The 13,496-nt window shown below is 43.4% G+C and overlaps 1 protein-coding gene across 8 annotated transcripts in view; it reads right to left on the reverse strand.

The window, feature by feature from the left end:
* Positions 1 to 13,496, reverse strand: part of TMEM87B (transmembrane protein 87B) — a 48,279-nt gene that overhangs the window by 16,534 nt on the left and 18,249 nt on the right. For 3 of the 8 annotated variants that reach the window (XR_014841193.1, XM_085018434.1, XM_021087026.2), the window contains 6 exons: positions 11,423 to 11,522; positions 9,655 to 9,748; positions 7,531 to 7,602; positions 2,439 to 2,547; positions 2,025 to 2,083; positions 761 to 864 (listed from right to left, as the gene is read on the reverse strand). Coding sequence is in view for 4 of the 8 variants with exons in the window: in XM_085018434.1 (XP_084874560.1) it covers positions 761 to 864; positions 2,025 to 2,083; positions 2,439 to 2,547; positions 7,531 to 7,602; positions 9,655 to 9,748; positions 11,423 to 11,522 (538 nt within the window). In the remaining 4 variants the exon portion in view is untranslated. Of the gene's footprint in view, positions 1 to 760; positions 865 to 2,024; positions 2,084 to 2,438; positions 4,065 to 4,206; positions 4,312 to 7,528; positions 7,603 to 9,654; positions 9,749 to 11,422; positions 11,523 to 13,496 lie in introns of all 8 variants that reach the window. The other 5 variants (XR_014841191.1, XM_085018435.1, XM_021087027.2 and 2 more) reach the window with 3 other exon arrangements.

Genomic DNA, 13,496 nt, shown 5'->3' on the forward strand with positions numbered 1-13,496 from the left:
GAGCAAAAAACCTAGAAACCAAGTGTCTAACAATTAGAAACTGCTTATATAAATTACACCACAATCATATTATGGCATGCCATATATCCACTAAAAGTGATAAATTTATACAAGATAAGGAAAGACACAGTTTAAACAAGAAAGTGCAGGACAGTGTATATATGTATGTGTGTATTATCATTGCTGTTGTATAATTTTAAAGACAGAAACACACGTGCTAGTATATACTTATTCATTTTTTCCAAGAAGGAAGAACCTTAACAGCGTTTTCCGTGGGGAAGAGGAACGAGGCAAAGGAAGCAGTGGGGCCTCCTGCCGCAGGTGGTCTAAAGTACAACTTTCTGAACTTTGCAGTCAAGCTCTTTATGACTTTGGTCTCACCTTTACTTTCTAGCTTTATATGCCTCCAACATCAGGAGTACTAACTGCAGGGGATGCCTCAATGGCTTCCACAGTATGCCATGTCTGTTTCTGCTATCCCAGAACACCTGCACTCTTTCCTAGGTCAGCCATCCACTGTCCTACCCGCTTCCTGAAGGCGTGACATAAACGCTGCCTTTTCAGGGAGTCTTTCTGCTGGGCTTAGTTTATATATCTCTTATTTCACCGTCTTGCTTCTGTTGTTTGTCTCCCCACTTGACTGTTCACTCCTTATCAGCAGGGACTACCTCTCCAGCTTCTATAAATGCTTTTTGAACTGACCACTGTAACAGGTGATGAACAAATCCTTGCCCAACCTGAACTCTCCTACGTTAGGTACCTCTGATTATTTGCCGATGGTCTCCACAGAAACATTATCACAATAAGGATAAGTGAAAAAAGGAAGCTCCAAAACGCATCATCGACCCAGCGTTCCATCCAATCCTATAATAAGGATGATTCAAACAGGACAAGTTAATTTTCTAATAAACATAGAGATTTCCTATTCAAATAGTATATAATGGCAAATACTATTGAAAACTTTCCAACCAGTAACTCTACCAAATAAATAAGTACATGCTTTTTTAAGAAACATTAAGACTAAGAAATGCTATCTTTATAAAATCAAAATGAATGTTTACTTTCCCCTTATAACCAATCAGATCGATACAATCCTAACAAATTATACAATATCATAAAAAAATTAGGTTTACAAGGGCTTCAGAGATCAATTAATTTTTTTTTTTTTGGACAAGAACAGTTTCTTCTCTCAATAAATTATCCCTAAGGCAGCAGAAACCCAGGGTTTTCAGAGGGCTCTTTAAAATGGTTTAGGTAGAAATAGAAACTATTTCCAAATCAAGAACCCCCCCAAAAGGTCCTTTTGTACTTTAAGTCTAAGAAATATATCTTCTTCTAACTAGAGAAGCCCTGGAGAGTATCTCTTGAGTGTTCATAATGAGTATACCAGCCTAAAGATATGTCTGGCTTAAGGTTTACAGTCTCAATTACATACAAAACAACACAATTACATTGTGTACTGGAAGAGAAAGATTTTCTGGTACCTTAAATTATACAGGGAAAGTATTCTTTCTCAAAATATATAAAAAGAAGGTGAGAAAGGGCATAATTGCAAAAGGAGATTTTTTAGACTCATTTAAAGGAGGCAAATGTTTTTATCATTCTATATAAAATAATTCAAAGTAAAGAGAAAATCTCCATGAAAATTATCTCTCTCTACAAACACAACTAAAGTCTTCAACCTTACACAAGATAAAATAGTATAATTTAAAATGAAGGAGTTCCTGTCGTGGCGCAGTGGTTAACGAATCCGACTAAGAACCATGAGGTTGCGGGTTCGATCCCTGCCCTTGCTCAGTGGGTTAACGATCTGGCATTGCCGGGAACTGTGGTGTAGGTTGCAGACGCGGCTTGGATCCTGTGTTGCTGTGGCTCTGGTGTAGGCCGGCAGCTACAGCTCCAAGTACACCCCTAGTGTGGGAACCTCCATATGCCGCGGGAGTGGCCCAAGAAATGGCAAAAAGACAAAAAAATAAATAAATAAAATAAAATGAAAACTGTTCAAATAGCAAGATTATACTTACTGATTGACATTTTGCAATTCTAAATGTCTTTGTTGTCCACACCATAAACACTACAGATGCTGAAACACACCAAAAAAAAGTCAACCTTTAAAGGAACACGCAAGACTAAAATAATGTATTATTATTATTATTTTTTGTCTTTTCTAGGGCCGCACCCTCGGCATATGGAGGTTCCCACGCTAGGGGTGTACTTGGAGCTGTAGCTGCCGGCCTACACCAGAGCCACAGCAACACAGGATCCGAGCCGCGTCTGCAACCTACACCACAGTTCCCGGCAATGCCAGATCCTTAACCCACTGAGCGAGGCCAGGGATCGACCTTGCAACCTCATCGTTCCTAGCTGGACTCGTTAACCACTGAGCTAGGATGGGAACTCCAAATAATGTATTATAAAAGAAAAATTAAATAGCTTACCCAGTATGGCAAAGATGAGGGTATTTGTAAAGTGCCTGTACAAAGAAAATTTCACTGTGTTCTTTCTTAGCCTTAGAGTCTTCATAGTTTGTGCCAAACTTATAAAAATGTGGAAAAAAAGTTAAGGAAAAACATTTTAAATAGTAATACACATTTAAGATTAAAAAAAACCAACAAAATAAGAATCTTGTACTACATGTCCAAAATTAGCACTGATAAATATAGTTTCTATAATTTAAAACTGATTAAAAACGTGGAATATGTTCTTTTGTCCAATTCTGTATAATCATGAAACAAACTTGCTTTACAATTTACCACTGTCTGAACTAAATGAACAAACTTCAAGAAGATAATGTAAGCAAGAAGACCTGGGATGTGCTCCTTCAATGCCAAGTTCCGGCAACACAGGAGAGAGTAGGACACACACTAAATGCCAAGTCCCCCTTGGGCCAGATCCTCTTTACAGATCCCATCAGGACATGCCATTGGGCTTGTGCTTTTCTGTCTCTCTTTCTTTCTTATGTTGTTGTGTCTAGTCTGTTCGCATTTTATCCTTTGAATGGCCATAATTTGGAAGATAAGTCATCTATCAATTCCATTTTATAAATTAAAAAAAACTGAAATATGTCAAGTAAAATAAATCTGGAGGTAGGGAAGGAGCGACTTCGTTCAGGAGGTTATTGCCATAGGGAGAATGTTCTGACTCTAAGACCTGTGACAGTCCCAAAGGTTGGGCAGGAGGGGGCTTGGCTTTTAGAAAGCAGGAAACTAGACTCAAAAACAGCAGGTATGGGGAGCCGGTGGCCTGATGGGCCAGCTGCTCAGGGAATGACTTCCCTCGAGGTCTGCAGAGTCTCAGGAGGGGCCATAGATGAGGGCTGTGGGTGGAGGAAGGCTCAGGGACCTGGGGACAGGAGAAGGCTTAGCTTGGTCCAATCTGGGATTTTGTTCAGATTGGTCAGTGGTACATGGGTCTGGGTTTGGCCTGGTCCTAAGTAAACAAGGGAGTTTCCAGGAGTTGTTTATAGTAAGCCTTTTCCTGGAACACAAAAGGGTGGAGGCATCTGAACCATGGCTGTTTTCCGGAAGCACAGGGCTCAGGCAAAGGGCAACACTGCCAGGTATGAAGAAGCAAAAAGAGGTTTGTCCACTGGCCCCTCAGCAGTGAAGCTGCACTCAAGCCAAGTTTCCATAAACGGAGCTGCTCCCCCTGTACGCTCACCACCCTCTGCTCAGGAGCCACACACTGAATGTAGGTAACAGAGCTGAGCAAAGGAATGGAAGTACTACGATTTAGACTTATGCCTCTTACTTTAAATCCCAAATACTTCTTTAATCAAAAACTTCCTTTTAGTACTACCAACAGATGCTTTTCAATCTTCCTAAATGATCAATAAGCTGTAAAAGAAGGTCAATTTCTAAAATAACACAATTCAACCAATTAAGGCTACTGTCAGAATTTTACAGAAATGGGAGTTCCTATTAAGGCACAGTGGGTTAAGAATCTGACTGTAGTAGCTTGGGTTGCTGCAGGAGGTGTGGGTTTGATCCCCAGCCCGTGGCAGTGAGTTAAAGGATCCACTGTGGCTGTAGCTTCGGCTTGGATCCAATCCCTGGCCGAGGACTCTGGCAGGTGCAGCCATAAAATTAAAAAAAATTTTTTTACAGGAATGCAAACATGCTTTATTCAGTAAACATTATCAAGACCAAATACTCATAAAGCAGTAACGAAAGCACACAGGCCCCAACATCCTGACTCAAGAATCACCTTGAACGTGCTGCTGCGGTAGGAAAAGGATATCCACCAGCACAAGCCAGAATCAAGAAGAGACAGAGGGAGGCTGGCCAGAAGCACAAGATCAGAATCATTTGCCTGCAGCAAAACAGCAAAAAAAATAAAACAAACAAGCAGAAAAAAGGAGGCAGGAGGGCTATAGCTTTTGGTGTTTTTAGGCTATTTTTTTTTTCTGTAGAATTAGATTCTTACAGGAGGAGCTAGATTAGGTTCATCAAAAGCAAAGGAAGCAGGGTCATGATCCCAACACTCAGTTCTATATGTACGTAGCCCTGCTTCTGTGGCTTGTCATTTGTAATCATTTAGGAAACCCGCTACATTTTGTACAGAGAAAGCAGACTTTTCACCACCATAAGGAAAACTGCCAAACAGCAATCTAAAAGCGAATGTCAGAAATTCAGGTTGGAGCAGAAATGGATACTGAATTTCTTTTCTCTTACCACGAAATACTAACCAAGAGAATTTTAATTTCTGGATTTCTTTATGACTTCAACCTCAAATGTCTTTATTTTAAAAATCAATAATTAAGCAAGCCAAACCTTTCCCATTATTCTCCTTATCTCCCCATCCCGACCTGGCTCATCGTATTGGACCAAAGCCGATGCTGCCCATAAAGGTGGTAAGTTACCCTCATTTAAATCCACATGGAATTAGAGCCTTCGCAGCCACGTTTCTCTGTTATTTTCTGCATTATGGTGTATTTTTCCCAATGAACCACCTTGTGGATGGTTAAGAACAAGAAGTCTTTGAAACACTTATCTTTACATTACCAGGAGGAAAGATAATATACATTTTTAAAATGCAAAGTCCACAGCTCAATTAGTTGATTGAAGAACATGTATTCCTAACTTGTTAAAGGCTCTAAGCATATACAAGTTTAGAAATAAGACAACTCCAAACCGAATAAATACCTTAAGCACATTGTCTAACCCACAATGACAGAGGGTAAGGCGCTAAGATTAGAGATGGTAGTGCTGAGCCAGTGGCGAGTTCACCTCCCCTGTGGTTCCGCCCGGCCAGGTCCCAGGTGTGTTTGCACTGCCTTCCGCCTCAAGTCGGATGAAAATCCCTAACACAGGAGGAGGCTGCAGCAGAGCCGGCTCCACAGTGGCTGAGTACTCAGAGCCGGGAGTGGGGGTGGGGGTGGGGGTGGGGGGGTGGGGGGGGTAGTAGTGGGCAGCCCTGCTCACCTGCAAAACTGAGGAATGGGCTTCACCTTTTTAACAACCGAATGATTCTATGTATTTTTTAGTGTAGAAAATATGAAAAATTACACTAGAGGAAGATATATAAATGACTCAGAAAAGATCAGATTTATTTAACTATAATGTTATTCAATAAACTTGGATTCTTAAGTGGTAGCTCTCAACAGAAGGCAAATCCAATTTTTAAGCAAGTTTGGTCAGAAACGAGTCTTTAAATCAGGCATTATCCCTCACTAGACACCCCTCAGACACTAGGGGATACAAGGACATAATTTAGGAGGTTTGTAGATGCCTCAATGTACAACACAGTCTTCTTGTGAGGTGTGTGTTTACACATCATCTGTGAAGAGAGGCTTCACAGCTTTCCTTAGGTTTGCAAAGGCATTGCTGCTGCCAGAACCCAAAGATGAGAAATGGAAACACAAGCAAAACAAAAGAACATTTAATGTTAAAAGCTAAAAGACAAGTATCAAAGAAAGAGGAAACAAAAGGAACTTTGTAAATATAATAGCTTATAAGAGAGAGGTTTTAAAGAGGACATAAATGTTGAAGAAATGGATTAAAAAAATATTTTCTGGATCTGCAGAACCCTGCATTCTGCTCTGATGACCACAGATTTTCTAGAATCTCTCCTATTTCCACAAATGCATTTTAGAGGGCCCTGCCTTGGAGAAAAAAATGGTGGAATTCCCCAGACTCAACTTGAGTTGCTGCCTCAATGTGGAGGAGCCTCAGGGATCAGTTAAGTCTCTGAAACGTCTGCTGTGCTACGGCCTCTGGCCCGCCCCTGCCCCTCACCGAGCCTGCTCTCCTGTAGTCCCGCTGTGATTGCTGCAATGACCCAAGGAAGGCAGGTGCGCCCTGGGGATTCATCCTGGCAGTGCTGGCCACTGCTCAGCACCCCTCCAGATAAAGCTCTCCTGGCCTCCACTGCAGGCCACTTTCCTGGATTTCCCATCTCCCTTCACTCAGGGCAATCCTTCCAGGCATGTTTCCACCCTTCCAGACCCTATCCTGCCTCCTCCCCACTTGCTGCTCCACCTGCTCTCTCAGGTGACTTCCATGGCTGTAAGCTTCTCCCACACAAAGATGACTCCCTCCTTCATCACCAGTTCTGATTCCTCCTGCAGACCCAGGCTGGGATTTCCAACTCTCTTCTGCACACTAATGCCCCGGGCAGCTCAAAGCTCGTCCACCATAGTCCCTTCTCCAAGTTTACTGCTCTGAGATGGCAACACGGCCCCAACCACGCAAATGGGATTACACAACACCCCAGAAGCCCTCACTCCCTTTCCCTGCCTGTTTCTGGCCAGTCTATAGTGAGAGTCTTTCTTCCACTTCCTCTGTCCTATTTCCAACCCTCACCATCAGTTCTTTGGACCACTCCTCACTAAACTGCTCATCTCTAGACTTTCCTTTCCAAAGCATCTTTTATGCCATCCTTGAGTTGTTTCTAACACAGACTTCATCATGTCATTCACCTGTACAGCTTCAACTGCTCACTAGTTTCCACCTTCAGAAGGAACTCTAGACTTTTGAGCATGTCATTTTATCTTTCCCTTGCACGATTCTTCCACTCACATCACCTACCGGCAAACTACTCTGAGGCATTCTTCCATTGCCCCTATGGTTTCATGCTCCTGACTGTTTGGTCCCAATTCTTCCCAGAATGATCCCCCCCCACACACACCCCGCAATTGTTTTCCTAGTAAAACCCCACCAGTCCGGTCCATCAGTCTCGATTTAAATGTAACCACCTCCCTAAAGTCTTTCCTGATTTTCACCCTGGAATTAATTTCTCTCTGTCCTCTGTTTGCATAGCACCTCTCTAAAGTAGCAATTACTACTGCTATGTTGCTGTTAGTTATGTTTTTCTCTCCTCGACCAGACCGCTCAACACGGGCATTTAAGTTTGCTAAACTAATGGGAAAAATAAGGATATTCTTTGAGGAATTGTTACTTTTCCACCTTCAATTAAATTCCTACACTGAGGTAACGATAATGCATAATTATACCTCTATTATTATTACAAATTTAAAACAATCTGATTTTAATGATATAAAAAACTATTTTAGGACACAGTAAAGGATATGAACCATACAAAAATGGAGTCAATAACTGCTAAAATAATGTCACCCAAAACAACAGCTAAATGGTTAGAACCCTGAAAGATAAAAATAGGAGAAAAAAAATCTGAATGTAAAAGTTTCACTGTATTATAATAATTATCATCTGATGAAAAAAAAGAACAATTTATCTCATCGCATCATTTTATAAAAGCCACATAAGGAGTTCCTGTTGTGGCTCAGTGGTAATGAACCCAACTAGTAGCCATGAGGTTGTGGGTTTTGATCCCTGGCCTTGCTCAGTGGGTTAGGGATCTGGTGTTGCCATGGGCTGTGGTGTGGGTCACAGAGGTGGCTTGGATCCTTCATTGCTGTGGCTGTGGTGTAGGCCAACAGCCGCAGCTCTGATTTGACCCCTAGCCTGAGAACTTTCATATGCCAAAGGTGAGGCCCCCCCAAAAAAAGCCACATAAAAGATTTTATTGCCTAACAGAATTGTGTTTAAGCACATGGAAGTTACCTGTTTTGGCAGCAACAAATGTTAGTTTGTCCCAACTTGTCCAACGATAATGTAAAAATACGTCATTAAAGTGGCAAATAAAATACAGCATGTCCCACCCAGTTTAGGTCAACCATTTCAATCTCTGCCCTGTCCACACCAAACCTTCAGCCACGACTCCTACAGAAGTGGACTCCTCATCCTCCCCACGCATGTGAAAGGACATGGAAAAAAAAATAACATAAGGAAAAGGAACTGGATGGAAGGGTATAAACAAACCATGGATTGGAAACATATTCTACTCAAGAGCTGACAGAGAATCATATTTAAAACAGTGACATCTAGGACCATGTAAAATTTTAAAGAAATACAATGTACTTTATATTTGGGATATTTATCCTATTTTCTTTCTAGCAAAGATCAGTTTTCTGTGAATTATGTATGTAAATGCCAAGTTCTTCATGTAAAGGTTAAAACAAGCGTACCTTTCAAGGAGTCAAAGAGGAAAAGGGCAGCTGTGTCTAACACAGAATGCAGCTGTCTCAAGGACACCAGAAGAGGAGTGAGGCTTTTAACATTACTGAACAAATGTCCTGCTCTAAGGGGCAGATGAAAATCTGTAAATTAAATGTCTGTGGCAATATACAGATTCTTCACTCTGTGTTCAATGATCTGATTCAAACACCTAATCCAAAAGATGTTTTGAGTAAAAATGACAAACTTCTCTGAATCACATAAAAAATCTAATTAGCTTCTTAATCACTCAGTCATCAACCATATTATTAAGGAAAACAGAGCCAGAAGTCTAGGGGTCTTCACAGATACAAGTATTAGGACTCTGTGAAGCACTGCTGCCCATATCACGAGAGCCGTTTTCCCTAGAACACTACCTCCTTCCGGTTCCTCCAAGAGTGGAGGCTGTTGAATCCGTCAACTACTGAGTCCACACAGTCAGGGAAAATTTATAACCAGCTGAGATTTGAGAGTGATGACATGTGACGTCTGCATGCATGAAAAGTATAATTAACTTTCTGTTCACTTATACATGTTTAAACCAAGGATTAAGCGAGAAATGAATTGTTTAGACTGCATGATGATAAAGGCAAACGTTCTTTATAAAGAACAATCATAAACATTTTTGAGATGGAGCTAATTCCTGGGATGACATCAGGTGCTGCCTTCATAACCGTATTGTTTTTTAAAAGTGCTTTGTTTAGTCTTTTACTTTCAAGATGTATTTTAAAATGGGGCATAGTCTACAGGAGAAAAAAACGTCAAATTGGACCTTTTTTTCAAATTTCCTACCCTTAAAAATTCATCTCAAGGAGTTCCCAGTGTGGCTCAGTGGAAACAAAGCTGACTAGTATCCATGAGGATGCAGGTTCAATCCCTGGCCTCGCTCAGAGGGTTAAGGATCTGGCGTTGCCATGAGCTGTGGTGTAGGTCGTAGACACAGCTCAGAATCCGAGCTGCTGTGGCTGTGATGAAGGGGCAGGCGGCTATAGCTCCAATTAGACCCCTAGCCTGGGAACCTCCATTTGTCTTGGGTGCAGTCATAAAGAGAAAAAAAAATTTATTCAAGAGATATAAAGTAAAATCATATTTCACAGCAACAACAAAAAAGGTGAGAGTGGAATGATGTAGTTTTTACCCCAATGACTCTCATCACGCCTTCAATAGCTGCAAAGATGAAGTAAAGAAGCCCCAGTCCGACGACCCGATGCATGACGGTTCCTAAACGAGGCCTGGAACAAGGAGGAAATAGAAAAAAGAAAAAGAAAGGTAAGTAAAATGCATCTGACTAGAATAAGTGGCCCCACTTCCAACGCCAGAGAGGCCACTGCCTAATCAGGCCTGTCTGCACCTGCTCTGAGGTATCTATTTTAGGAAACAGTGTTATATCCTGTTGACTCAGGAAAAACAGGCCTTCTTCTCTGGGATTCAAAGCTGCACTGATGCCTATGAAGCAACATATTTGGGGCCAGAGAGGCAAAGTGTTGCTACAGGAGAAAACGAGATGGCCTTCAGGAACAGAGGAGGTAACAGGATCCAGAGCACAAGGCGGGGTGGAGGTGGGGGCAGGACTGAGCACATGCAGGGACGGTCGATGCCTTACAGGAGGAACACACGATATGTGGTCCAGAGCTGGGGAGGATGACACAGCTTCAACAGCAGGAGTACATCAGAATTCCCTTCTGACGGCTTCTATCTCCTCAGTGAGAAAAGAACCCAGATCAGCTACGATGAATGAGGGTAGGGGAGGTGTGAGGAGAGGGAAGGAGCAAATGGTTTTCTGAAGAGTGGGGAGTAAAAACACAAACTGGCAGGGGGCTGAGACCTGCCAGCAGCGCTAAAGGGAAACTGGGCAGGGTTGGGCTTTCCCGAAGGCTGACTCTGCTGCCCCGGTGAGCCTGCGCAGAGAGAGAGCTGGGCTTTCCCAGAGAGGCAGAGGGCCTTGGGTGTGGCAGGATTGTTCAGGGCCCTGCTGGACCTGCCCTGCTGGACCTGCCCTGCTGGACTGCGGAAGGTGTCAGGATCAATAGGCCAGAGGCCACCCCAGGGACCGAGAGTAACTGCAGCTGACACGTTAGAGAAGATAAATGGGAGGTGGCGGTTGAAAAGTGGATGGCTTAAATCTGTCACTAGGAAGAGGGTGCAGTTACACATAAAGATAAATAAGTAACAATCAAGTCTAGAAAATGGCTGTGGGACTCAGTAGTTGAGGGGAGGTGACAGGTAAGAGAAGCAGAGGTGAGGAGGTGAGATCAGGGACCCTCATATGGATTACTGAAATCACAGGGAACCCTGATGATGGAGTGAGGTCAGTGCTTGGATTGCTGAGGGACCAGGGGGACCTGACAGCTGACAGGGCCCTGCACTCAGACGTAGCTGGTGGGCCAGTCAGGAGGCTTGAGCCTCTGGGAATCAGAGGTCTTAGCGAACCCTGTTCATGCCCAGTAACTCACAGGTAAGAAGCAGAAAAGATCTGCCTGAGCAGGTCCTGAGGAACTGGGTCCTCCGGGGGACAGTCAGGTTTCAGACAGAAATTCTGCTGACTTGGTGTTTAATCAGAGCTCCCTCTCTTGCAAAATCTCAAACACAATCAAAACATGCAACTCTGATATCTAGGAAACAGAAAATGGTCTGACCTTTAAGAGTCATTAAAAATTTTCCATTATCCTAAAAGTTGATTATTCATCTAACTATAAAACGTTACTGGAATTCAAATTCAGAATCTTTGAGGAAAGTCGAAAATTGCCAGCGCATGGGAGCCCTCTAAACACACATTCTTGCAGCTATTTCCCTATGGGATTTGCGTTACGCGATTGACAGGTGTCCAGTCTCCCAGAGGTCATAACCTAGACAGGTGGGATCATAGGACTGGAAATATGGTGTCTTTTCCACACCCCGGTACTTACTTCACGATGCCGTAACCCAAGCTCACGATGATGACGAGGAGGCGAGCCAGTGTCCTCTTAACCGAAGATATCAGCTCCGCAAATATCAGTAAGCCCTGGGCTGAGGGGGAAGGAGGAAAATCATTCACGCTGGGTACCTCTGCAGGCCTGCTGTCAAGGCTCCAAGTGAATACTGTGTCCAGCTACATTCTGGCCGTAGATGAATTATCATGTTCAATGTAAAGGCTGTCCCATCCAAGGGGTGTCTGAGACCTCAGGTGAGGGACTCGCTACTGCTGAAGCATTTGCTCGATGTCTGATTGGCTCTATGGGCACAGCTTTCTCACATCCACCAGAAATCTGTCCCCCCGAGCTCCCCTCTGCTCTTAATCTTCCCCCTGAGTCTACAAAGAACGAGAGCCCTTTCCTATCCTCTGAGTACGTGAAAATCCTAACACCCTCAAGAGTTCTATCTTCTCCAGGCTGCCCTCATCATTTACTTGTCTACACTCCTACCGCGTGACTATTGCGGCATGAGGCCCTCCTCTGGGCAGGACGAGTTAAGGGACAGAACTCAGCAAGTGCTGGACGTAACACAGCACCTCCCAGGACCGTGGGGAAAGCACCCTAAACTACACAGAATGAGAAAAGCTTCTCAGAGGAGGTGACGTCTCCACCAGGGTTTGAAGTCTGAGAACAAACCAGCTATCTGCGGGAGGGAAAGGGGAAAATAAAGGAAATGGCAAGTGCAAAGGTATGGAGGAGAAGAGGGGAAAGCAAAATATGCTGTGAGAAGCCAAAGTGTGGCATGTCTGCAGCAGAGCATACAAGGAAGGATGTCAGGGAAAGAGGGTGGGACAGAGGCAGGACCCGATCACCTGGAGGTCAAGGCCAGGCCATGAGTCGGGGCTTGATGCTTATGGCACTGGGATGTCAGTAACAGTAAACAAGGGAGTGAAAATGTGAAAAAAGGAAGTGAAAAATTGGTAACCTACAGCCCACAAGCCAAGTCTGGCCCTACATCTGTTTTGTAAATAAATAAAGTTTTATTAGAACCTAGTCACGCCCACTCGTGGCAGTCTCACGTTACCAAGGCAGAGTTGAGCAGTTGCAACAGAGACCATGTGGCAGCAAAGCCAAAAATATTTACTGTGTGGACTTTTCAGAAAAACCTGGCTGACCCTTGGAATAAAATAGACGTCTTTATTTTATTAAGACTGTTCTGCTTAATGGTTTGAAGAGGAATAGACTGCAGGCTAGGAAAATGCTCAGGAGACTATTCCAGAAATCCAGGCAAAAGATGCTGAGAGTCCTGGCAGTAAAGATGGAGAGAAGAAGAAAGATAGCCCAGGAGTTCCAGTTGTGGTGCAGCAAAAACGAATCCGACTAGGAATCCATTGCCGTGAACTGTGGTGTAGGTTGCAGACTCAGCTCAGATCCTCCATTGCTGTGGCTTTGGCTAAGGCCGGCAGCTGCAGCTCTGACTGGACTCCAAGCCTGGGACCCTCCATATGCTGTGGGTGTGGCCCTAAAAAAGAAAAAAAAAAAAAAAAAAAGCCCAGAAACCAGCTGTGAATCCACCTAATTACTCTTTTCAGCTCACATTTCTCCATCTTCTCCACAAGAAACCACAGAGACCTTGAAGAAGTCCAGATATACTAAATTTGCTACATATTCCAAATTGCCAATCTAGAAGCACCAAAGAAAGTCAGCTGCCCCACCTATTCTTAATGTACCCTTGTTGGGTCCTAACAATCACTGCTTCCTATCACTGCAGTGATTTTTCTCAAGTCTCTCCTTCTAGGACCAATGTTAAGCAAGATATCCTGAGTTACAGAATTCTCCCTTGGGAAAATCAGAAACATCAGTCCAGGCCCAGCCTAACACCTCCCTTTCCGCAGAGTCCTCACAGACAAGGACAGCCATCTGGGGGTTCTCTTCCAAGCCCTTCTGGTGTCGTCTCAGAGTCTGAAGGCCCAAGGATGGCAGGTGCCATGTTCCCTTTTGTTTCTTGTTCTTTTTTCAGTGGACGTTTTCTTTTAATTAAAGACCCAAGGGACAAGAAGCTCCTTTTTGTTACAGTACACAACATATG

The sequence above is a fragment of the Sus scrofa genome, chromosome 3 (assembly GCF_054392235.1).
Source record: "Sus scrofa isolate SSC_HxYL_T2T_F1_AM1 chromosome 3, Sscrofa_HxYL_maternal_Yorkshire_Landrace_v2.0, whole genome shotgun sequence".
NCBI classification, from domain to species: Eukaryota; Metazoa; Chordata; class Mammalia; order Artiodactyla; family Suidae; genus Sus; species Sus scrofa.